This window comes from Brassica rapa, chromosome A03 (assembly GCF_000309985.2).
Source record: "Brassica rapa cultivar Chiifu-401-42 chromosome A03, CAAS_Brap_v3.01, whole genome shotgun sequence".
NCBI lineage: Eukaryota > Viridiplantae > Streptophyta > Magnoliopsida > Brassicales > Brassicaceae > Brassica > Brassica rapa.
Genome location: NC_024797.2, coordinates 873,236 through 897,284, shown reverse-complemented (window position 1 = coordinate 897,284; position 24,049 = coordinate 873,236). Strand labels below are relative to the sequence as shown.

General features: G+C 34.4%; 6 protein-coding genes and 1 long non-coding RNA gene across 18 annotated transcripts; 3 read left to right on the top strand and 4 right to left on the bottom strand.

The window, feature by feature from the left end:
* The first annotated feature begins 719 nt into the window (after positions 1-719).
* On the top strand, positions 720-1,479 carry LOC117133082. Its single transcript, XR_004456925.1, has 2 exons — positions 720-1,052; positions 1,129-1,479. It is a non-coding gene; the product is annotated as an uncharacterized LOC117133082 (long non-coding RNA).
* On the bottom strand, positions 989-3,901 carry LOC103855614 (probable mediator of RNA polymerase II transcription subunit 26b). Of its 8 annotated transcripts, none has more exons than XM_033289179.1 (9): positions 2,761-3,899; positions 2,646-2,724; positions 2,502-2,579; positions 2,339-2,421; positions 2,195-2,249; positions 1,951-2,110; positions 1,643-1,851; positions 1,477-1,558; positions 989-1,398 (listed from the first exon to the last, which is right to left on the bottom strand). In XM_033289179.1, the coding sequence occupies exons 1-9, from the start codon at positions 3,075-3,077 to the stop codon at positions 1,274-1,276; spliced, it is 1,188 nt and encodes a 395-aa protein (XP_033145070.1). In that variant the 5' UTR covers positions 3,078-3,899; the 3' UTR covers positions 989-1,273. The 8 variants fall into 8 exon arrangements, with proteins under 8 accessions (XP_033145070.1, XP_033145067.1, XP_033145066.1 ...); XM_033289176.1 differs by having other exon boundaries at positions 989-1,191; positions 1,230-1,398; positions 2,646-3,897; XM_033289175.1 differs by having other exon boundaries at positions 989-1,195; positions 1,232-1,398; positions 2,646-3,896.
* Positions 3,902-8,388: 4,487 nt separating this feature from the next.
* On the bottom strand, positions 8,389-11,501 carry LOC103855613. 2 transcript variants are annotated; one of them, XM_033289188.1, is made up of 7 exons: positions 10,607-11,501; positions 10,405-10,491; positions 10,074-10,256; positions 9,791-9,940; positions 9,612-9,665; positions 9,228-9,359; positions 8,389-8,834 (listed from the first exon to the last, which is right to left on the bottom strand). In XM_033289188.1, the coding sequence occupies exons 1-7, from the start codon at positions 10,694-10,696 to the stop codon at positions 8,454-8,456; spliced, it is 1,077 nt and encodes a 358-aa protein (XP_033145079.1). In that variant the 5' UTR covers positions 10,697-11,501; the 3' UTR covers positions 8,389-8,453. The 2 variants fall into 2 exon arrangements, with proteins under 2 accessions (XP_033145079.1, XP_009130864.1); XM_009132616.2 differs by having other exon boundaries at positions 9,779-9,940; positions 10,607-11,491.
* On the bottom strand, positions 11,136-12,973 carry LOC103855612 (zinc finger protein GIS). The gene has a single exon (XM_009132615.3). The coding sequence runs from the start codon at positions 12,105-12,107 to the stop codon at positions 11,559-11,561; it is 549 nt and encodes a 182-aa protein (XP_009130863.1). The 5' UTR covers positions 12,108-12,973; the 3' UTR covers positions 11,136-11,558.
* Positions 12,974-13,176: 203 nt separating this feature from the next.
* Positions 13,177-14,513, top strand: CYS7 (cysteine proteinase inhibitor 7). The gene is made up of 4 exons (XM_009132614.3): positions 13,177-13,485; positions 13,679-13,895; positions 13,965-14,110; positions 14,234-14,513. The coding sequence occupies exons 1-4, from the start codon at positions 13,270-13,272 to the stop codon at positions 14,342-14,344; spliced, it is 690 nt and encodes a 229-aa protein (XP_009130862.1). The 5' UTR covers positions 13,177-13,269; the 3' UTR covers positions 14,345-14,513.
* Positions 14,514-14,677: 164 nt separating this feature from the next.
* LOC103855609 lies at positions 14,678-16,393 on the top strand. Its single transcript, XM_009132613.3, has 4 exons — positions 14,678-14,963; positions 15,166-15,790; positions 15,875-16,108; positions 16,197-16,393. The coding sequence occupies exons 1-4, from the start codon at positions 14,882-14,884 to the stop codon at positions 16,210-16,212; spliced, it is 957 nt and encodes a 318-aa protein (XP_009130861.1). The 5' UTR covers positions 14,678-14,881; the 3' UTR covers positions 16,213-16,393.
* Positions 16,278-23,970, bottom strand: LOC103855608 (transcription factor MYBC1). 4 transcript variants are annotated; one of them, XM_033289201.1, is made up of 6 exons: positions 23,170-23,970; positions 18,745-21,446; positions 18,454-18,653; positions 18,278-18,367; positions 17,661-17,775; positions 16,278-17,585 (listed from the first exon to the last, which is right to left on the bottom strand). In XM_033289201.1, the coding sequence occupies exon 2, from the start codon at positions 20,764-20,766 to the stop codon at positions 20,011-20,013; it is 756 nt and encodes a 251-aa protein (XP_033145092.1). In that variant the 5' UTR covers positions 20,767-21,446; positions 23,170-23,970; the 3' UTR covers positions 16,278-17,585; positions 17,661-17,775; positions 18,278-18,367; positions 18,454-18,653; positions 18,745-20,010. The 4 variants fall into 4 exon arrangements, with proteins under 4 accessions (XP_033145092.1, XP_033145094.1, XP_033145093.1 ...); XM_033289202.1 differs by having other exon boundaries at positions 17,349-17,420; positions 17,504-17,585; positions 18,745-23,970; XM_033289204.1 differs by having other exon boundaries at positions 17,349-17,420; positions 17,504-17,585; positions 17,661-17,743; positions 18,745-23,970.
* Between the last annotated feature and the right edge of the window lie 79 nt (positions 23,971-24,049).

The following is a 24,049-nucleotide window of genomic DNA, read 5'->3' as shown; positions in this document are numbered from 1 at the left end:
GTCAAGAAAGTAACAACACTTGGTCACGTTTGCACTCGCAAACAATAGATATCATTAGCTAGGTTTTTGTTTATTTGATAAAACAACGTCTCTATCGTGTCCCAAATCATTTCACGTACATATACAACGTTTAGTTAAAAGAGCATGTCAATTCGTACAGGCTTGTCTACCCCTTTCTTTTACATTTTAATAGACTAATCTCCTGAACTATATTTGCGAAGTGATTTTGCTACATATCCTTTATATAATCATTTTTACAAAAAAAATAATAAAATGGCTAACAAGATTGATGACATGATTTATAGTTAATATGACATGAACAATCACATTTATTACTCACATATATTTTTGGTAAACTTTATAGAATATAACAATAACTAATACATTACATTTAATGTTGATTTTATATTTTTGTTAAATTTCTTAAAATATGATAATAATTTATAAATCATCAATAAAATAAATATATTGAAATATGCATTATAAATTTAAAAATATATTATTTAATTGTATTTTTATAATTATATAATTTTTTATTACTAATATTTTCAAAATTTTCTACATCTTTTTAAAAAATTAATAAATTGTTAATCGTAATTTCATTAGTTTTTTTAGATATCTATAAATTTTATAAATATTGATTAGTTATAATTTTTAATCTATATGATTTTTTAGTAATTTTATACAAGTTGATTTAATACATTTAACCAAAATAAATAGATAAAAATTTTATCTAAAATTTGAATTTTAAATATATTATATATATATTATTAAATGTAATTTAAAATAAACAAATTTTTTTTGCTTAATTTTATGTTTAAATAATCAACTTTATATTAAATATCAGTCAAAAATAATAAAATATACAATATTAATAAATTTTATTTTAAATATAATTTAACTTTTAAAAAATGTATCACTGCACATGATGCAGGAAACACCTAGTATGTATGTATATGTAATGCAGGGGATCTCCCAAAACCGTACATGACCGACCAAACGGGATTGAACTAAACCGGGACTGTACCGAAAGTCTCAAGAACGTAACACTAGTTAGGATCCTATCTGGCTGCAAATTGGTGAATCAAAGACAGAACGAAACATAGGAGAAAAAGAGTCTGTTCAAAGAAAAGTTCAGTTGTGGAATCTGCTCGTCATCCTCTGCTTGTGAACTAGACTCTGCTTTACCTTATTTCACCAGAGCTTGCAGATATTTTGTGGTATTCATGTAAATAATGTTTTTCTCCTCTGAAAGTTATTCACCAATCTAAAGCTATTTACGACCGTTAGACCAACTTCTGTTTTTCATTCCAGGTCTCTTGAGTTGCGGTTTCTGAGCAGCACTACCACATTGCTTTGGGATCGTCTCAAGTACTTGTATTGTTCGCTGCTTCTTGGCTGTTGACAATATCACAAAACATTTTCTTGGTTTGTTAATTTTTTTTTCAAGAAAGTAATTAAAAAGTAGAAACAAACCTTTATCATGTTGTTGGTAGCTCGCTTGAAGTTTCCTCTTAGCAAACTCAAACTTTGCGTCTGCGTCAAGACCTTTATGTTTCTGCCATGGACAACAAGAGTCAATTAACATTATCCAAGATTAACGATTAAAAATTCAACAAAAAGGTTTAGTTGCCACACTCACTTCTTCTGGAGGTTTCCTTCTTTGGATCATGGGGCTTTCAGACTTTTGAACAGATCCCACTTCGTTCTTCATCCTTTGATTAAGAGGTCTCCTAGTCCCATCAGCTGGTGATGGCTTCTGTATCCTCATTTGTGCTCCCTCTGGTCTTCTCTTCTGTGGTCTTCTTTGGTCTTCTCGGCTTGTGTTGTATTCCCCAGAGTTACAAGGATCTAAAACAAACATCACCCCGGGAATATCAATCAACCAAATGTATAACTAAAACATGGTGATACCAGCATAGTTCTTCTTTAAATAAATTAAAAACTTACTTCCATCAAAGTCCAATGAATCAAAGAAATCCCCATTTAACATTTCAAAGCCGTTAGCTTCCGGTGTAAAGATATCAACACCATACGGAAGTGAAGGAAACACTTCTTCTTCTTCATCAACTACAGACAGATTAGCAGACTCTGGTGTACCTTCAGCACCTGGTTTTTAACACAAGACTTATGGATCCATTCTCAAGAAACCAAAAACTGTAAAAAGTGAATTCTCATTAAGACAGTAAATGTTACCATTGATATCCTTGGTGGTGTTCACCCACTGATCAACCAGCTCCTTCCACTCTCTGCATCAAAACAAGAAAAAACTCAATGCCATAACTCTAAAAAGTGTAAGAAAGTGTCAATCTTTTATGTAAGAATCAAAAACTCTTACGCGATCAGAGTCTTTGCAAGTTGGCGAATATTATCAGAGCCATGTTTCCTCAAACCATTAACAGCCTTTCCTATCTCAGTACTCTGCGAGAACAACCTCAAAATCAAATCACATTTCAATACAAAACCTCATGATCAACAACAACTATCCACAAGAAACCAACCTTGAGAACATCCACATCCAAAGACATCAACTTTAGCTTTCTCAAAGCCTCAACTATCACCGAGTGTGGCTGCCACCCCTACAAAAGAAACATTCAGAAACAAAAGCAAAGATACTAATTGCCAAATTAGATCAAAAAACAAACCTCGTCGTCTTTGTTGAGCAAGATCTCTTTGATCCTAACAACTTCCTTAAAAACCACAGAGAACTCTTCAATCGCATCACTCAAAGCCTCAGCTTCATCATCATCATCATCATCATGACAATCATAACCGCCAACAATAATCTGATTGTTATCTCCTCTGCTACTATTAACTTTGCTCTCTTTACTCCCATCAACCGCCTCGTCGTCTCCGGGAAGAGATAGCTCGCTGCTGTGGTGGCATCCGTTGCAGCGAGTGACTCTGCACGAGAAGAGAAGCTCTGCGATTCTGTCTCTTCTCGATTTGAATTTGTTCGGACAATCAGTGGCAGCGACCATGATGGCGTGATCGATGATCTCGAATATATCGGAGCCTCCTCGCCGGAAATAGTCTCTCCACCTATCTAACGAAGCAGCTGATGGTGGTGGTTTCATATTCTAAAGGTTGTGAATTTAGGTGATTGATTAAAGAAATGATCGAAAGGGAATGTGATCGAGAGAATCTATGCACAAGATCTGTGTTTGGTAGAGTTCTGTGGATTTTCTTTTCTCTTTTGTTGCAAAACTTTCCCGGAAAAGCTCAGAAAATGTTTTTTTTTTCTCTCGAGAAAAATAATAGAAAGTGAAGATGAGAAAACCAAAGAGGACAAAACACGAAACAGTGTTTGGTTTACGTTGTCTGACAATCTAAAAGTAAAATGAGAATGTTATACTGTATAACATTTGCTCAAAAAAGAAATGAGAATGTTATAACATTTATGGAAGATTTACTTGAACTTTTCCTCAAAAATGAAAAAAAAAAATTGAACTAAATTTTGTCATATAATCAAATCTATGGACTAATAAATAATAATAAACAGCTATTTTTGTTTAAAACATAGAAAAAAAACTTTTGTAATGTTGAAAAGTTCTAACATTTATGTGTTGGGGCAACAAAATTCACCAGAAATTTTTACCAAAAAAAAAATTATTTGATTTTATTATATACGTGACAAAACGATGGTGTAACCTGATATAACAGCCGATTATAATTTAGAAGTACAGAGACAGAGGAGTGGGAGACGTTTTAATTCATTCACCTTCATAAGCGTGAAAACACTTTTAACTTATCACAACCGGTAAATGACATATGTTGATTAGCCAAATGTCAGCAGATTTAGTGGCTTACTTTCTATTTCTTGGTGGACACATTGAAACTGGTGCCTCAGTTTTGGACTTATAAGTGTGATTTCATGTTAATAACTTTATATAGTCCACAATAAAATGCAACTATCCGATCGTTTAATCAAATATATTTGTATGCACTTTATTGACATTGTCACAGCTAGCGTTACAGCTGTGGTGAATATCACGTTCCACTTTGTATCAAGAGATTACCTAAATGTAGTGGATAATCTTGCTAAACAAGCTAGATTAGATAGGAAGTCTTACCTTTATAACATGGTTGTATTACGGTTACTAATAAAAATGTTGACAAAAAAAATGATTCTAGAACCAGCTTATACTAAATGATAACTTGGCTTTATGGTGTAATAACGATGGAAATCTCTTCAGATCTATGATCTTGCTTATGGTTCTAGTATGTTTGTACTTTGTTGTTTGGTCTCGGTTTAAGCCATGATGTTTCTCCGGTGTCAGATACTGTATTTTCAATCCCCTTTTTAGAATTTTTAATATATTTTTAAAAATGTTAAAAAAGTTACTGATTTTTTTTCTGAATTTTAAAAAATCACTGAGCAATATCATTTTCCATCCAACTAAGAAATCATTAACTTGGATGGAAAATAATATTACAACAGCTCAAGACAACATCAGCATGTTGATGAATACTAAAATCATCTCAACACCACTTCATTCTTACTTTGAAATAGAGGCTATAATTAATTTTGCTCAATTTTCACTCAATTTTTACTCTATAATAGAATAACAAATAATTTTACTTTGTAAGTAAATGAATGTATTTTTTGTTTGTTCATTATTCCATTTTTACTTTAAAATAAAGTTGAATTATTGTAAAATGCAACTCCACTATATAATTATTTTATTTTGAAGAAAAATGAAATTTTATATTGGAAATACTCTAGCGGTAAGATAAATGGATACTAACAATTGCTTAACTAGGCACAATCTATTCAATTCTACAAGAAAGCTTGATCGTTCTTTTTGTATTCGCCATGTGTTGTACCTGGACGTCGACACCAGTTAGTGAACTAGGTTAAACTAGTTTTTGCCTACATCTTTTCACATAATTATTGATGGAGTAGAATGTACTATTACGTTTGAAAATGTTAAAAGGTAGAAATCTTACGAATATACTTCATTAGATTTTCTTTCGATATTAAGCTCATTATCCTCACAACTGTCTGCAACGTTTCGAGGAAAATATAATATACAATTATCAAAACGTACGAGCGACTCACATTTTCAAAAATAACAATGTTTTATTGTGGAATCTGCATTGTAGATACGAGATTGTGATAGTGTTTTGACAGTCATAATACTAGTTATATGAAAAATAATATAATGATATTTTTGATCAATTTTGAAAAAATAATTTGCTAAACACGTTTTTAGCACTCCGCAATTTTGATATCTGATGAAATATGTGACAAAGAGTATAATTATATGTGGATGTTAGATATAGACTATTACATATGTTACGATTATAAATGGAGATTGATCGCAATTTATATAGAAACTTAGATCTATTACAAACATCTATTAGTTAAGTTTTTGTGGTTTAACATTTTGTTATTAGTTCAGTTTTTGTTAGCATTTTTCCTTACTAGTTTTCTATTATATTCATGGTTCACTGCTTGCTTCGCAGCTTAAGTGTACCTAATGTCTCTACATCGAGGAACTGATGGCGAAGATCCGCAACATAAGATCTAAGAAGAACTTCTGGCTTTCTCTGATCCTTCCATTCATTTTGAGTATGTTTATCTCTAAACTTAGTTGATTTATTCTCAGATTATTATTTTTAGGTTGATTTTATTTAGTAGGTAAAGTTGCATTCTATTACTAAGAGCAAATAGTAAAGTTAGTTTAGCTTTAAGATAGACAAGTTAAAAAAATAATAATAAATAATAAAAAAGTCGAAAAAAGTAACAAAATAAAAAGCAAAACATTCGAAAACTAGGTTTTCTCCCTCTGTTAATTAGAATTTTCAATTATATCAGAGATTGTGGCTCAAAGTCTTAGAAATACATGTACACAAACCCAAAGCCAGCATTGTAATTGGTCTTATAAACGATGATAATATGACATCTTGTTTTTTAAAAGGCTGCTTTGGTTTGTATCTCTTATATACTAAAACACAAGTCACTCTACCAATCAAATTGTGACACATGGATCCTGTTTTTTATTTTTAAAATTAAAAATTGTTTATAAAATAATGAAAGGAAAAATAAAAATGGAAAAAAGAAGAGTAACACACGTTCTTAACAATCCAGTTCAATCCAATAATCTCTTTCCAACAGTTCTTTTTGCCTACACCTCCACAATCACCATTCACGTCAATCTCTCTTATAACTACCTTTACTCCATCATTTATATTTCTGCAATGTCATTGCAAGGTTCTCTTACTCAAATCCACACAACGTTTCTTCTCCAAGATAAATTGATATTTGATGTATCATCTCATGTTTTCTCTCCTTTTGTTGTTTAATTTCTATGGATCTCATTATTTTCTATGCCTTTCACTATGATATTTTTGTACCAAGCTTCGCTCGCATGCAAGGTTTTTTAGAAATAAACCAGGTTTGTATCTTTTTTTGGTAAAAAATCAGGTTTGTATCTTCTTTCTTCCAAATATAAAAATCTGAGATAGAGGGAGCGAAATAGAATATTTTATGTAAGTGTACACCTTTACATCCATCAGAAACATGAGAGAAGAAGATAAGACAAATTGGCTTTAACAAGAATGAATCATTATTGGATCAACATACAATCCAGCAAAATAAAAGCCGAAACAAAATGAAGGACTTTTTTTCTACAACAAACGAAGGAGTAGAATCAGGTGTCCATAATCTGATAACAAGTGGTATTTTAGATCTTCTCTAATTCTTTTTTTTTGTAACTGATCTTATCTGATTATTTTTCTTATGCTTTTCTTTAAAAGTATCTATTTTATTTTTGTAGCCTTTGCTTGAAGAAATTTCATCAGTCAATATTAAAGATGTGATACAGCTTTCGAAAGAACGAAAGACATTAAAAACCAAACACTCTACTCGGGAAAAAGAGTATTAACAATTTTGATGATGCAGCTGAGTATTTACAATCTGTAAGTTATGATCTGAGTGTTTCAAAAAATCTTTTTTTTTTAATTATAATAGAGCATGTGTATTATATACAAGTTGAATATTCTAAATATATCGAATCTCTTATGTTTAGTTTTATTGTTTTTATTTGCCATTATATTAGAAATAAGGAGATTTATATTTTCAAGAAATGTATTTACAAAAAAAATGCAGACAAAACTGAACTGATTAAACATATTTTTTAACTACATTTATGCATGTGTGTGTGCATCTTAACTTTCTATGAAAATTGCTTCCAGATATGTATATTATCTCTCTGAAAAATCATAATAATTCTTATAAGGCTTCAAACTCTTTGTCTGAATGCATCCACTTCTAATTTTAGATGTCGGTGTGTGTTACTAACATAATGTTTAATTTTGATGAAAACAAAAAGGAAACAACAACATTGGAATTGTACTATAAAAAGATCGTTAAAGTGCAATATTTCAAAAAAAAACATCAGTTAAGTGCACGTAAAAATTGATCCCGTGCTTAGCACGGGGTAATAATACTAGTATATGTATATTTTGGAAGTATAAGGTAGGTTTTGTATACTTGCTTTGAATTCCTAGACAAGTAATTACAAATGCATCCAATAATTATGCCTATTATACTTTTAAAATAAAAGGTTGAACTTAATACAATAATGGATTTTAGGTAAACAAAATAACCACACCTAGCTCTTAATTTGGTAATTGTATTTAGTTTGATAGTAATTATTTTTATTTTATAAATTTGCATGATATTGTAGATTTTGTAAGTTAATTTAATAACCATTTATAGGTTTTCACAATACAGATTTTTAGGATTATAGCTATGAACCGTACTATACTTGTTCTTATAAATGTGGTTTTCATTCTCTAATTGTTAAATATGCTCTTGGTTATTCATTGTGTATAAAAGTCATAATAGTAAATTACTATGAACACTCTATCGAACCTCTCGGCATTATTAACCAATCAGTCTCACCCAATACTATATATTACATACTCCCTATACCCTTTTTTTAACAAAACTCCATATACCTAAAACACACACGAATGCGAATATAAGACGGGATCAACGCATTGAGGTTTACGAATATAAAACGGGATCAAATACATGAACGTATCGTGAAACAAACGGACTCATTTGGACATAAATATAAAACCACCAGTCTTTTTTAAAAACACTGGAATTATATTGATCTTCAAAGATACAGAGGTTGTATGGGATCAACGCACTGCGGTTTACGAGTATAAACGGGATCGAGTACATGACCACGTATCGCAAAACAAACGAAATCACAAACGCAATTTGGAATGCAAACACTTGATCGTGAATGCAGTTATATATTTTTCCACAATCGTAAAGATTCGTTGAGACGCTTTATTAGTGTAACGAACTATACACATATTACGCACAGAGCCGGTCCTTGTTTACTTAAGGCTGTTGAACATAAATTATAAAGCCAACAATCAAATACTTTATTATTATATAATAGCATTAACATAGTTTTAGCTGGTAATGTTTATATTCCACATGAATTTCCTCCCGGTCCACCAAATGTGAAAAAATAGTCGTCCCCCTTTTTTAAGCCATAGCATTTTTCACTGTCTAATAGCTTATCCAACTTAGAATATTGGTAATAATTCTTGAAGTCTGAGTTTTCGTATCTGTAGAGGAACTCTGAAACGCGTGCTGAATCCATGTCCTTTTTTGTTGGTAAATGACCATTACCCATTGGTGGACTTACACCGGAAGGTGAAGACTGGACTGCTCCTCCAATTCCAAGTATGTTCGCACCACCACCCATTAGATCAAATAGTTCTTTAGGCCAATAACCAATATGTATATCTGGTTTATTGCCTTCTTCTATATCTGTTACCCACCAGTGACCTGTGTCCGTATCCTTAAATGAATAGAAAATATATATGTTAGATTTGATATATTCAAATAGCAAGCCAAAGACAGTAAAAATCATGTTGGAACTGATTTACATATACCCAAACAATATAGTATCCAGGAAACTGCATTTGATCCCCATCCATCTTTCCTAAATCTTTATCTTCTGTTATATATTTTAACATAATGATCATTTTATTGTTCAAAATATGTTACTTGATTCATAAAATAACTAGTAGCTACTTCAAGGACTTATTGTTTAAAGCTATACAATTTACATACTATAAATCTATAATATAATGGTACAACACACAAGAGTTAACTTCAAGTTAATCATCAAATTCAAATTTAAGAATACATCATATATTTTACATATTTAATCGAATAGAATATAGGTTACCTGCTGAATAGTTAGAGCAATGTTTCTTTTTCCTTCTGGAGCATTAGGTAATGGTTCACTTAAAGGATCATCTTTTGACACTTGAATAAAACCAGGACACACTGTATTATAACAGCCTGCTCCGTTGACACCCTGTTATTAATTTTCACAAATGCATTAATGTATATTTCATAAAATCGTTCAAAAGTAGATAAACATTTTGATAAAATCAAGGAGCACATATACATTTAGTAAAAGACATGCATATGATGTCAAAAAACAAAATAAAGTAAAAGACATGCATATTAGTCTATAATATGCTCTTTCGCATAAGTAAGGTTATCGAAGAGTATTTCATAATTTGATTTGTATTGAGAAGGTGGTATAGAATGAATGAATCAATACCCTCCAAAATCCATAACTCCACGGTCGTCCATCTCCAAGTACACTTGGATTTATCTGTGACAAAATATATATATTTGAAAATTATTTATATAATATAAAAAAATAATCGTTAGCACAAAATAATTATTTTAAAAAGATAGAAAATATCATAAAACATTAAAAAATACCATCCAACCAACTTGAATAAAATTTTCTTTGTTGTTTACTCGATTGCCAACATACATGTTGGCATATGAAGCTTGGTCTCTACTAATGTTTAAGTCATGTACACTTATCCAAGCTGCTATACCATAGTAAGGACCATCCTTTTGCAATCTAATTCCTGCAAACTTCAAATTCCAAGCTTTTTAATAAGCTTCAAATCACTTTAATATACAAAGTCATAGCACAAGTAATTTTTTTTTTTTGTTTAAAAGCACAAGTAATTTAAGTAGAATAATTGATATACAATTGAGTGCTTACATGTGTTCCATGACTTTCAACTGTGAGTGGATTGAAATACTTTTCTGCAAAATATTGAGTATTTGCAGCATGGTCTTTTATGTTTTTCAATATAGGAACTGTTCCGTTTGGACAACCGATTATATTTTTACGCATTTTATTTTCAAATCGATTTGATTTAGGGACTGAAAAAGATGGTTCCATCTACAAAACAGCATATTGTCACATTAAATACATGAAATGAGGGATTAAATCATTAGACTAACAAAAATCTACCATTAAGTTATATATCAAATAAACATGAGATTGTCAAATAATATCTATGAGAACAAATTTGACGAACAAAAAATACCTGAATTTTGTGATTTTGGAGTAAAGGATGGTTTAACGCAGGCTGCTTGTAAATATCCACACAATTGTATATCATCTTTCCATTTACCTACGTGAAAACATAGATATGATAGAGATGATCAAAGATTAGTTTAAAAAAATCAGTATTGATATCATCGTAAAATCGAGCTACGGTTTTACCATAGATAATATTTTCCAATTACCTTAAAGGATTTATGAACTTTTAAAGTTTCTCCGGACTGAAATAAAGAGGATGCAATTATGAATGCAACGAATTTGAGAACAATATCCATGGATTATAGATCAATGTTTTGGAAGATTTTTTTAATAGCTCTTGTTATCTTATAGACCTCACCTCAAGTATTTATGATTACGATGGATGGTTAACATTAACTACTTCTAGATCGTTTTTTATTCTCATCCATAATACACATAAAGAGTTTTGTTGTATTCCTATTGGCACTCGACTTTTAAAGACAAAATTAATGGCTTACCTTTCATGAACAATTTATAAATTATAGTACATACTTTTATTTTCTTAAACGTGTTTTTAGTTTTTGACATCATTTTGTTTTCGGGTTTAACAGTTTCGAATATCTGTGGATTTTTTTTAATCTTTTCTTGATATTCACTTTTAGCTTTGTTCATAGTGTCCAGATTTATATACATAAAAGACATGAAACTTTCATTGTTCTCTCTTTTAAAAGAAAGAATCTTACGTTACATTACTCCATCTTCTTCTTTTTGCCAACCATCTGAGTTGTCTTCTATTATTTTTGTTCAATTGTTTTAATTTAAATGTGGTTTTAATATACATTTCTAATCGTATTCTGTATTTAGCTTTCATATTATGACATTGAATATATCCTGCATAAGCATACATTATATGTTAGTTTTCTTAACTTAATTGTATTTTTTTTTCAGCTTATTTGTAAAGGCTGATTTCATTTAGTAGTTTTTGTATACTTACTTTGATTTCCTACACAAGTAATGCAATTGCATCCATAACCAATCGTATTATACTTTTCAAGTAAACAAAGTCGAGTTTAATACGATAATGGTGCTGGAAAACATAGGAGATCATCTGAGTCGAAATTAAATTTGAAATTAGTCGATCGATTTCAAGATATTATTTAAAAGAGAAAGATTACAGCATCATAACTTGAGTGAGAGATAAAGGGAAAGGTCATGATCTTCTTTCTCAGCATCCATCTCTCTTGTTGCATCGTTTGGTTCTTTGGTTTGCGTTTGGTCTTGTGAGCTACTTCCAACACCTAGACAAAGTTTTAAGCAAATGGGTGACGATGCTGGCAATAATGATCGAGTGTGGGGTTGAGCCATGACGGATTGGTATGGGCTTTGACTTGAGTTGTAGACCACATGTAGAATATCTGGTTCATCAATGATGTAACGACGCTGTTCAAATCCTGATGGGAGTGCGTACTGGCTAGGAAACGGATGTGGGTACGGATATGGATCGGGCGGGTTCATATTCACCAACATAGCACGTTCTTGTCTTTTGGTGATCTCTCTCTCCCTCTTGTGAACATTTTGGTGACCACCCAGTGCTTGTCCTTTGGAGTAAGTCTTCGGACAATAATTGCATTTGTACGTCGCTTGTTCCATCAACTCGGTGGCAATACCATCGTCGCTAACATCACTACCGTAACTCGATTCTGAAGACAACATATCGACTGGATCCATCGGGCTCTGGCAGATTCAGCTTTAATGGTATATGAACGTGATTGCACCCTGATGGCTATTTAAAGATTGAGTATGTAATATATGTTACTTTTAATAAAATGGGAATGTATATACTTAGTTTTCTGATGTTTGAATAAGGTAGTTTGAATGCATATTAAAGGAAATGGCAAAGGAATATTTAGAAAATTAATAAATAACAAAGACTAAGTCAAGTATTTAACTATTCAATCTATGATTTCGATCTGTCACATAAGCAAACTTTTTAATTGCTAGATAGATTGAGATTGACATGATACACTTTCCGTTTGGCATACTTATTTGGTTAATTTGTTAACTTAATTACTCCTCACAGTCAAAATCGTTCCAAACATTATTTGATTTCCAAAGAAATTCGGAGTAAAAAAATGTAAGAGATATGCTTGAAAACACATTTGCTATATATATAGTCTATAAGAGTTTAACCTTTAAAATTATTTAGTAAATTTTGCAAACATGATTTAAAACTCTTAAATAAAAAAATATAGTTTTTTTTTTAATTTTAGGTCTTGTAAAACATTTATTTATTTATTTCAAATTAGCAATAGATTTTGGGCAAATCTTCAAAATAGCACATTTCTAAGTTTATATCACAAAAATAGCACTCAAAAACTAAAATGACCAAAATAGCATTTTATCTTTTGAAAAATTTAAATTTTTTTATTTTTCAAAATTTGAAATCTTATTCCCAAAACCTCACTTCTCAACTCTAAACCTTAAAACCTAAACTCTAAACCCTAAACCCTAAATTATAAACCTTAAACCCCACCCCTTGAGTGCTATTTTTGTGACTTTTGGTTTTGAGTGCTAGTTTGAGAACAAAAACTTGATTTAGTGCTATTTTGGTTTTTTTCTCGTAGATTTTTGTATTTACATTTTTGTTATTTTTTTTTTTTTTTTTTTTGTAACACTACATTTTTGATATTTAAATTACAGAAAACAACAACAACCAATTAAAATGGGCTTGGACACTAAATCATGGCCCATCAAACTTTTCCCGTGGCTCCTTTTCTTCTCTTACACGGAACCAGTCTTTTTCTATCGGCGAAAGAAACCACCGTGACTGCGATCGTTAGGTATCTAAAGAAAAGTCTCATCGAGCAACCGTAGAATCCTACTGGTAACGATGGATACGAGATTATCACTGTTGTTGATTTGCGTGTCGTTTGTTCTCCTTTCTGGACTCGGCCAGTTTGTGATCTGTAGTCAAGAAAAAGAAACTTACAACGACGTCGTGAGGATGAAGCTCGGTGGATATAGAGATTCCACGAATAATCGGAACGGTGGAGGAGAGATCGATGATATAGCACTCTTTGCTGTTCAGGAACACAACAAGCGAGAGGTTTGGTTTCCTCAAACCTAATTTCCCTTTTTAGGGTTTGTAAAATTTATATTTTTGAGCTTAAATTCAATAAAATTTGGATCTTTTAGCTACAGAACAAAACTATAGAAATGATGAATTTTATGATTTTTGTAGGATTAGTCAGCTCATGTATTTAATATTTTTTCCATTGGTTTATGGCTTTGATGTGTAGAATTGTGTTGTTGAGCTTGCTAGAGTATTAAAGGCAACAGAGCAGGTGGTAGCTGGGAAACTCTACAGTCTTACACTTGAAGTTATAGAAGCTGGTGAGAAGAAGATTTATGAAGCTAAAGTTTGGGTGAAGCCGTGGATGAAGAATTTCAAGCAGCTTCAGGAGTTCAAGAGTGTTGTCCCCTCCTTTACTGTTTCCGACCTTGGCTTGAAATCAGGTAAGAGCACCGTGTGTGTGTTTTTACTATTTAAATGTTGTTGATGTCATTTGCTCTGTTTTGAGGCAGATGGGAATGGATTTGAGTGGAGATCGGTATCAACAAATGACCCGGAGGTCCAAGAGGCAGCAAAACACGCTGTGAAGTCGATTCAACAGAGATCAAACTCGCTGTTTCCTTATAAACTCGTGGACATAATCCTAGCCAGGGCAAAGGTTGGAGTGTTTGTTTCCTTTTTTTTTTGAGCAACCGAAGTGTTTGTTTCCTAACTTGACAAGTATCAGTCTTTTTTAATCAGCATCTAATAAGGTGAAGGAATGAAATATTATGATGCGCAGGTGGTTGAAGACCGTGTGAAATTCGAACTGCTTTTGAAGCTAGAGAAGGGAAACAAAGCGGAGAAGCTCATGGTTGAAGTGATGAAGTACCAAAACGGCAAGTTTCACTAGAGTTGTTGTTGGATAGGTTGTGTCTGATTAAATAAAAGACTGAATGTTGTGATGAAAATAAACTTGTTTGCCCTGTAAAAAAGAAGTTTTTATGTAAGTAAATATGTAAAAAAATTCCACTAAACATTGGAAGTAAAGGGTGACTAATATATGTGTGTTGAACATTAAACTTTGAAATCTAGAGTCAGAGCCGACCACATCTATCAGAAGACTCCTTTTGTCTAAAAGAAAAGTTGTGGTCTTTAGTTTTTGGGCCCCAAAGACACCAACTTTGAGAAGTTTTGGGTTTTAAAGGTCGAAACTTTATTATTATTTTATTCATAAGAGAGAGAGATAGGTAAGGGTCAATAAGGTCTTTTTACCACTCCTTCCCTTCACCTTCTCTGATTTGGATTTTGTCAATCTCATCGATTCGATTCTTCTCCCAATCAAATCTCTCTCCAATTCTCATCAGGAAACTTCAAATCTTTCTCCATCATTCTCTCTCTCTTTGGGAAAAAAAAGAAGAAAAATTTGAGAAAAAGAGAAACCTTTTCCATGGCAGCTATGAGCGAGAAGGAAGCTATGGTTGATCCTTTTCTGGTCGAAGCTCTTCAGAACCCTCGTCATCGTCTCACAAGTAACTCAATTCTCCTTTACAATAATAGCTTAAAGCTCTAGTCTTTAGGGTTCGTAATCAACTCTTGGAGAATTTAGGGTTTGGACATTGCTTCCACCTCAATTGAGAATCCAAAAGCTCTGATTTTTAATTAAAATTGTTTTTTTTTAATGTTTAATCGGTTCTAACGTGTATAATCATCATTCTTTGTGTATATGCTTAGTTCTGCGTATGGAGTTGGACATACAAAAGTTCTTTCAAAGCCCAGAGCAGCACCAATACGAGTTCCCTCCTTACCCAACCTCTTACCTTCGTCTCGCTGCTCACCGTGTCGCTCACCACTACGGCCTCTTCACCACTGCTTTGGACGGTGCTGCTTTGGACGGGTCCGGGAACAGGATCCTCGTCACCAAGACCGCGGAGAGCAGATACCCTTTTGTTTGTCTGTCTGAGATCCCTGTGAAGCAGCCTGAGGTTAACGGGAGGAGGCCTCAGGGCTTTAAGCTCGCCATCAAGGCGAGGCCTAACGGAGGAAGCGGTGGGGCGGGTGGTGGGTCGGGTGTGGAGAGGAATCTGTTGAGGAGCGTTGAGGAGAGGAAAGAGGAGTATGAGAAGGCCAGGGCTAGGATCTTTAATAGTCCTAACAGCTCAGACTCTGAAGACTCTTCAACTCGAGCTCCTCCTCCTCCTCCTGTTCAGACAAAACATAACAACAGTAGACTCCCAGCTAGAAACGAGGCTGAGAATCTTGTTGATGTGGAGAGGAATAGTGTTGGAAGGACTTCACGGGTCGCCATTATTAGAGATAGAGAGAAAGATCGTTATGATCCTGATTATGACCGGAACAGGTATACAAACATCTCCTCTAATGATAACAACATTTATTTTTATAGGCCATTTCATCAATAATTAATACTGTAATGTTTTTGTAGGTACGTGAGGGTTACTCCACCTGTTGTACAAAACTTCAACCCGATGCCGCCGATTCATCTTCCGTTCCATGACGGAGTCTTCCCACAGATGCCAAGAACTCAAGCCAATATAAGCTATGGACATCCCTTGAACCCTGCTATGAGTTCTAGTAACGCGCCTGCGTATACAGAGTGGCCTAGTGTCACAATGAGTTATGCACAGACATTGCATGCTTCAGACCCAAATCATTTCAGGTTAGCTTTTCACTCTTAAAGAACTTTTCTTCATCGTCTCTGTTGAACGCTTTGTATCTCATGTTGAGCTTATGTTGTTTTCTTGCAGGCACCAGAATCCCTGACCTTTGGTCCTGATCAAACCATGTCTGTATGCTTTTATATTAGGATGTAGTCTTAGTTTTTTTTCTTCTGCTCTTGTTGAAAACATTGGCCGCACAAGACATTTTTACTCTGTTGTTACAAATTATATTAACATTATCAAGCTTTTGCATCAAAATCCCATCTGAAAGCTTTCATTTCTAAGCGGCAGTTTGCTCTGTTTCATCTATTCAAATTAAATCTTTTTTTTTGTCAAATTCAAATTAAATCTACCAAGGGAATCTAAGACCTAAAATTTTATTCAACTATTTATAGATTTATTAATAATTAAAAATGTGTTTGTTATTATGCCATTTAACTTTTTCTACTAAAAATAAAGTAATAATTATGAAGAGTTTTATAGGGGGCATTGACTTTTATAGAAGCAGATCAGAACATGCCAGCTAATAAATACACCATCATTGCTTTTAATTGATCCCCTTCTATCCAATGATAACCTATAGTTTCCTTTTTTCATCTAATTATATAGTTAACTAGGGGTTGTCCCGCCCTACGGGCGGGTGATTTTAAACTAAAATGATTTTATATTAAAATATTTCAATTTAAATTTATTTTGTTACTAAAATATAAATGTAATCTATTTTTATTCTAAAAGTATATTGTAAATTTTATTAAATTTTGTTGGTTTGAGTTGAAAAGACCACTAACATTTTTTTGTTAGAGAACACAAAATTATTAAATTTAGAAATTAAGAAAAAAGTAAATATTTATATTTTTCTATTTGATTTATATTTCAGTTTTATATAGTTGAAGAAAATCTAAGGTAAAAATAACTAATATTTTATTTCTAAGATTATCAGATTTTAATATTATTACAATAACTAATTTTCACGAGAATAAATTAATACACTAATTTTCACGAGAATAAATTAATACACCCATCTCCAAACTAAATCAATTGCAAATCAAATGTAATGTGATAAAATTATTAAAAGTTATATCTTAAAGCAATATATAAATAGTTTCAATAATACCTTAAATAATAATATATAGTATATATTATGTAACAACAAATGATGTTTTATTTTGCGCGGAGTTTTATATCTTTGGTTACATCTAGTTCCTAAATATGTTTACATATTGATTTGCTTATTTTTTTAGTTTCTCAATCTTCTCAACACCCCCATATTTTGTAGGGCTGGAGGTCGAGCCTTTTCCAATGCCACATGTCCTAAATAAGAACCGCTTTCAGTCAGTGGGTTTGGACTATTAAGGTTTTCTCCTTATGTAGAAAATAGTGGTGAAAGTCATTACCTCTCAAGATAACTTTTACCTGCACCACTGTCATTATTAAAATAGAAATGGATTGGAGAGGTTGCATTCAGGAAGAGCCGACCTGAAAAAAACTTGAGTCAATTAACATTTTAAGACCAGCTATATCATGCTTAAGAAATGGTGGTTAATTGCTTACTCTCAATTTAGGGTTGAAGTTTGTGGCAACCACCACCTTCGGTTCAATAGAAATTCTCATTTCATCAAGAGCTTTCGCCAATCCTTCAAACACACTTAGGCATACATTTGAGTTCCTGGAACGACAGTTGCGAAATTTTTTATGCATGTCGACACATAGACCTAGTTGCTTTCTATATTTGCTCGAAGCATTAGAGAAGATAAGATCAAATTATAATTTAGGATGACAGCTCAAATTATTTAATTAAGAAATGAACGTATAATCTATACAAATGTATGGGTTCTACAGAGATAATGCTCATTAATTATTTGGAACCTGCATTCGTACGACGACGTGTTCGGTTTCTTGTACCATAACAGTTTTTATTTAGAGATGGTTTCACGTTTATCCATAAAACATACATATGATAGTACATATGATATGATGTTGACTTTCTTTGGGCCAAAAGCAGTTTGTATATAGTAATACCAAATCACGAAATAGTGAAGACAGCTAGAACATTACTTTTCAGTATAGATGGGCATACTATATATTTAAGAATTCGAGCTAGTTGCATGATAATAATAAAGAAAGTTGGCTAAACTTTAATAGAAAAAAAACTGTATGTGAGTTTATACCTTTTGATGCTTATGGTAATCATCATGTGTTGTACTCTGAGTCTCCTTCCCTGTATGTAGTTCTAGTCCTCTTTACTTGGCCAACAATATCTATGGAGGAAATATAACCAAAGCTAGTAAGTCTTGTATCAAAGTAGTATATTGAGAAGTATTAAAAGTGTGAATTTAAATCTAACCTGGTAAATCAGAATTGGTGTTGGCTCGTACCATTAGTTGGTCATAATTCAGAAATCTGAAGTGCTCCACTGGGATTGGTTTGAACCGTTTCGGATATCTCCATAAAGACGTTTCGGTTGCTTCTTGTCACTCAATAACTGTTAGAAGATGTTCAGCCGGTGTACATTTCTTGATGCCTGAAGCCCTGAACCATCGTCACCTGAGAAGAAGGTAGGTTACTCAGACAACATCTTGAACACAACTTCGATAATAACATAGTTAATCAAAAAAGATCTCAGTTACAAAAATACCTTGGCATCAAGCAGTAGCATATCCATGCTCATCAATTGACCTCCTTTCTTCACATTCTGAGACGCCCAAAAACGGAGAAGTCTCGTCTGAACAATATCATTTCACCGGCCTGTCTTCAACTCGAAAAAGTGTAGCTGGAAGTTGCCATTTTTGAAGATCTTGTTTGAGAGTTTCAGTCCAGAAGTAATAGGCGGAGACTATGGGAAACGGGGAAGCCACATCGAAAATATATATAGATGCTGAAGATAGCTACTGAACAACAAATAAAGGCAGCAATAAAGAAGAGTTCATGGGATTTTTGGGTTTTCTCATTGAATGACATAACTCCCGAGAGTTACTTGGCCGAGGAAGTGGAAGAGAGATGGTAAGCTCTTCGATTACAGAAACCCTAATCTTGGATTACAGGAAGCAGAAGAGGGATCGTAAGCTCACACACAAAACCATTGAGCCTGAGAAAACAACATGATATAAGCCCAAACAGAAGTCCTGCTGTCGTAGAGCCCATAATGGGTTTCGGTATTCAGAACGAAAAAATCGATTTCATTTAAAATTTAATGAAGTGACACGTAGCGAAAAATGCCCTATGCATACTGATGATGTGGCAGCATAAGGAGGGACTCAAGCCAACTTTATTATATAAGATAGAGAAATCTTGATTGGGTTTGGTCCCCATAACCGATTCTATGTACAGAAATAAAAAGTAACTAAAATAAAGAGGGTATGATTAAGGATATGAGAGCACCGGATCTTGAGGTTCAGATTATGCCTGGCACTGTCTAGTCTTTGCTTTTTGGCTGCTTCATGTTCTATGTACAATGTACTATGATTCAATCAATGGTTTGGTCAATCAATACATATTTATATATTAGATACATTTTTCGGTTTGCTATGCAAACATTCAATATGAATTTGGTTAGTATCATATTCTTGAATTTCACAAGAAGAAAGAGAGTGCAATTTCTTTTATGAAATATTCGGTTCAAAGCTACAAACAACTTTTAGGAGACAAATCTAAACCCATAAGCAAAAACACACAAACAAAAGAAAGAAACAGAGTAAAGTACTTTTGTATAATCAAGTGAATCTTTTCGTCCAAACTCAAATCTTATACATGAAAGATATTTTGAAACAGAAAATACATAACCATGAAATATCCAGTCACATAGCCTTGTTGTACTGACCGGATCTACATTGCACAAACAGAGACAAACAAAGGTTGAACTATAATTTTGAGGAATGTTCCAATCTTATAATTGTTTTTTAATTCAATCTTGTCGAGTTGGAAACAGTGTCAAGACCGTCTTAGCTCCTAATTCCAAATCCTCTGCGTAATTAGCCACTCGACTTTGTAGATGCAATGAAGATGGTCTGATGAGAACAGGTTGATGCTGACTCTGCCTAGCCAAGAACAACGATTGTTCCATCACTTTCCCGTTGTTGTTCGCCTGAGAGGTGAAATTCACGGCGGGTGTTTGCCGGTAGAGGAACTGCTGATGCGTAAGAGTAGCCGCCATTGGGACAAAAGACGGTATGAAATGGTCGGAGCTTTGTCTCCCTGTCGGGTGGAAGAAATGTGCAGGAACAGGTGAGCTCGCGAAGAGGCGATCAGACTCACCGACGTTTCCTCCGCCGGACTGCATCCTCTTGAGGTAAAGTCGGTACTTTTGGAGATGACTAGCGACGTTCTCTCTGGTTAGCCCCTCGACGCTCATAAGCTGCATGATGGTTTTGGGAACAGCGTTCTTGATTCCTAGATGCGCCACAGCGTCTACGAAACGCTTGTGCAGCTGCGGGGTCCATACTAAACGCGGCCGTTTCAGTGTCCGGGCTGGTTCATCTCCGGCGGAGGAGTTGGCTTGTGTCGGCGTGGTTTGAGGCAGAGGGTGGCCGGAACTGCCGTTTTTGCGGTGGTGAGTGCTTCGGAGATCGAAGGCGATGGCGAGATGGGGAGTGATGAGAGACTGAGATAACGGTATAAGCTCCTCCGGCGAGGGAAGCTCTTCTTCTTCATCATCTCTCATACTTAAAGCACTCAAAATAGAAAGTCTCCGGCTATAAATGGCAAGTTATTCAAATGAGATCATCACTCTCTAGCTCAAGCCCATAAGGTGAAGATGAAGTTAAAACATCCAGAGGTAACGCAATCTCTGAGAAGGGATGATGAACAAGGAGAGAGAGTTCTTGATTTTGAGGCAAAGACTTGAAGAGACATCAGAAGATTCTTTTATATTTTTGTTTCTCAGTTGAGAGTTAAGATCATTAGAGCATCTTTAACCCTAGCACCCCCAAGTGGGGTGTTTAATTTTTTTTTTTTTTTGGTTTTTTCTCTGATTTAAAAAAAAAAAAAAAATTAAAACGAACAAATCGCGGGCCGCCACGTGTCAGTGGGGCCCACGATACAGCTCAAGCACCGGCGCCAGATCTGGCGTTTTTGGCATCGCTGCTTCTCCTTTTTTGGTGGAACCCACCCTTAAGCACTCCTCTTAGCACCTGCAATAATCCTGCTCTTAGATTCGACCGACGCTTACTTTGGCGCGTGTCTTCCACTTTTTTACCATTTTTAGTGTCATTCTATTAACTTTTTGCAGAACTGTTTTGATTCTTTGCTTATACTATATGAAGAACATGTTGAAAGTGTTATTTCATTCAGGTTTGGATTTTTCTCTTATAAGGTGCATGCTACTGCATTTAATCTTCAAACCTACTGCATTGCTATATTTTTGTTTCAGTTGAGAGTTAATCATTAGATTCGACCGACGCACACTTTGGCGCGTGTCTTCCACATTTTTTTACCATTTTTAGTGTCATTCTATAACTTTTTTTTTTTTTTTTTTTGGTAAAATGTTAAGATTATTATACTAAATTTTCTTTTTTTTACAGAAATACGAAGAAGACTAGAAACGGAATTGCAGAAATTAAAACTAAACAAAGCATCTATAATGAAAATGCACTTTCTATTACAAAGAAGAATAGTCTAAGAGATGAACCGGAGGTAACGTAGAGACGATGACCCAAAGGAGAAGTGTGAGGGGACTAAGCTCTCAGTTGCCGCGAGCTCCCAGAGAGAAAGGCGGCTCAAACCTTGAAACAACGGGTAAAGACCTACAGCTTCCAAGAGACTCAATCATCAACACAACCACAAAGAAATACATCACGATGCTGCAAACCCATTCAACATCGCCCCACCGGCAGCACGAGGAGGAGTCCACAGATAGGCGGTGCCGTCGTGCGGGACGGTGAACTGGAGATTGCTGCCTCCAACCCTCCAAACCCAAGACCGTATACACCCATTTAACCCACCGAACAAGAGGATCAGTGAGACATATCGGGCACACCTCCTCCGGAAAAGAGCAACCTTCGAACTAGTAAGAGAACCGAGTGCCAAACTACCTCCTATCCACACTCTACAGACCATACCGCTTTCACAGAAGCTACAACTCCAAAAAGATGACGCCTTTATTGCAGGAAAGAGAGAGACTTACGCGCTGCCACAGTCAAGAGCTCGACTCTGGAAGACAGAGACCACCAATGAGACGCGGATGCTGTCTCGTGACTCGTTACGTACTGTCACAGGAACCTCCAAGCTCGGACGACAACACCGAAAGAAGAAGCACCTCACACGCACCCATAACTGAGAACCAGCAACAGGATCTCCCAAAAGTAAAGAGGCTCTGGACGGATCCAAAAATCCAGACATAAAAACCCAGCCATGAAACACAAACCTCACTCGAGCCACCAAGGAAGCGTGACAATGAAGAACCGCAGGGTAGAAATCTCATCTAAACTCCATGCGCCGTCGCTCTCATGGTCGGAACCCTAGATCCAGGAAAAAGCTGAGAGAAAATCCAGCGACCTGAAAGCGGGAGAGAGGATCGACGCTGGTCCTAGCGCTAACCTCTAGAACACCGCCTCGGTACCAACAGATCTACTACAGGAGCTCCAGCAAAGATACATACGGCACCAACCACCCACGTAGCCGACTCCACCGACAGTCCCTTGCACCAATCGTCGCCGTCACACCAGATCGACTACCGCGAGAACCAAACCACCGGATCTATCACGGATAGATGAGAAGTCTGAGGCGGAGGGGACAGATCCAGGGCTTTGGCAAGACCGAAGGGAGAAGGGAAAAGCCGATGAAGCAAAACAGAAAGAGAAGACACGAGCCTCCGACGACGACCTAGAAGGACCACCGCCGCCGGAGCAGGGAGGAGCGAGGCTGGCTGAAGCTGAAACTAGGTTAGAGAGATGGTGGAGAAAAGTTTTAGAGAGAGAAAAAAGATCGCTCCATTTCTCCGTGTCATTCTATAACTTTTTGCACAACTGCTTTGATTCTTTGCTTATACTATATGAAGAACATATTGCATGTTGACGTTTGGATTTTTTTCTTATAAGGTGCCTGCTACATCATTTAACCCTCAAACCTACTGCATTGCTATATCTCAGTTTTGTAACATGGAAAACATAATTTAGGATGGAACAAATAGCCTGAAAATTATCATAAATTTATGAATTTCCAGGAACCATTTGATTAAGTATCCTTAATTGTTTTGTTTGTTAATGTATTTTTCACGCATCTATATTATCCCCAATGAAGAGAGCTTCATTAGCTAAGAGTTTATATCTTTATGGTATATGTTATTATGTTCTTAGGAGGCTGGAAAATTATTAAAAAAAATTTTGTGCACTGGACAACTACAGCTTAATTAAAGGTTTTATACATAACTTTATTTTGGATCTACATGACACTTGAACCCTAAATTAGTGGTTGTTATGGGTTTGTTTAACTTAGTGGAAGTTGTGTTTATGTATGTTAATGTCAAACATATTATAATCAAGCTAATTTGGAGGGCATGACAAACTAGATAGACCCTATGTGTGTTTAAGATACATAGGCATTACATCACTTAAAACATTTATAATTGGCTATTTAGTTATACAGATAATGCAAGCAAATAACAATGATTATGAAAAAATCATAATAGTTTTCATAACATGAAAGCATAAATAAACTATGTTCCTCTCAAGATATTTCACATATGCATATGTTCAATATGATGAAAGCTTAACGGGAAATATTCATAACAAAAAATTTTGCAAGCTTTTGGCTTGTTAACCTAGTTCTTTTACCTACCTAGCCGAACATATTTTCGAAGATAAATAAAAACGTCAATGGAAGATAAATATCCTAATTCTAAATAAATGAATGAGCAGCTAAAGAGTTTGAGAAGGTTGGAGTACGTTATACAATCAGTTTTTAATATAAAAAAATCATGTTATAAATGATGAATTCGGAATTGATTT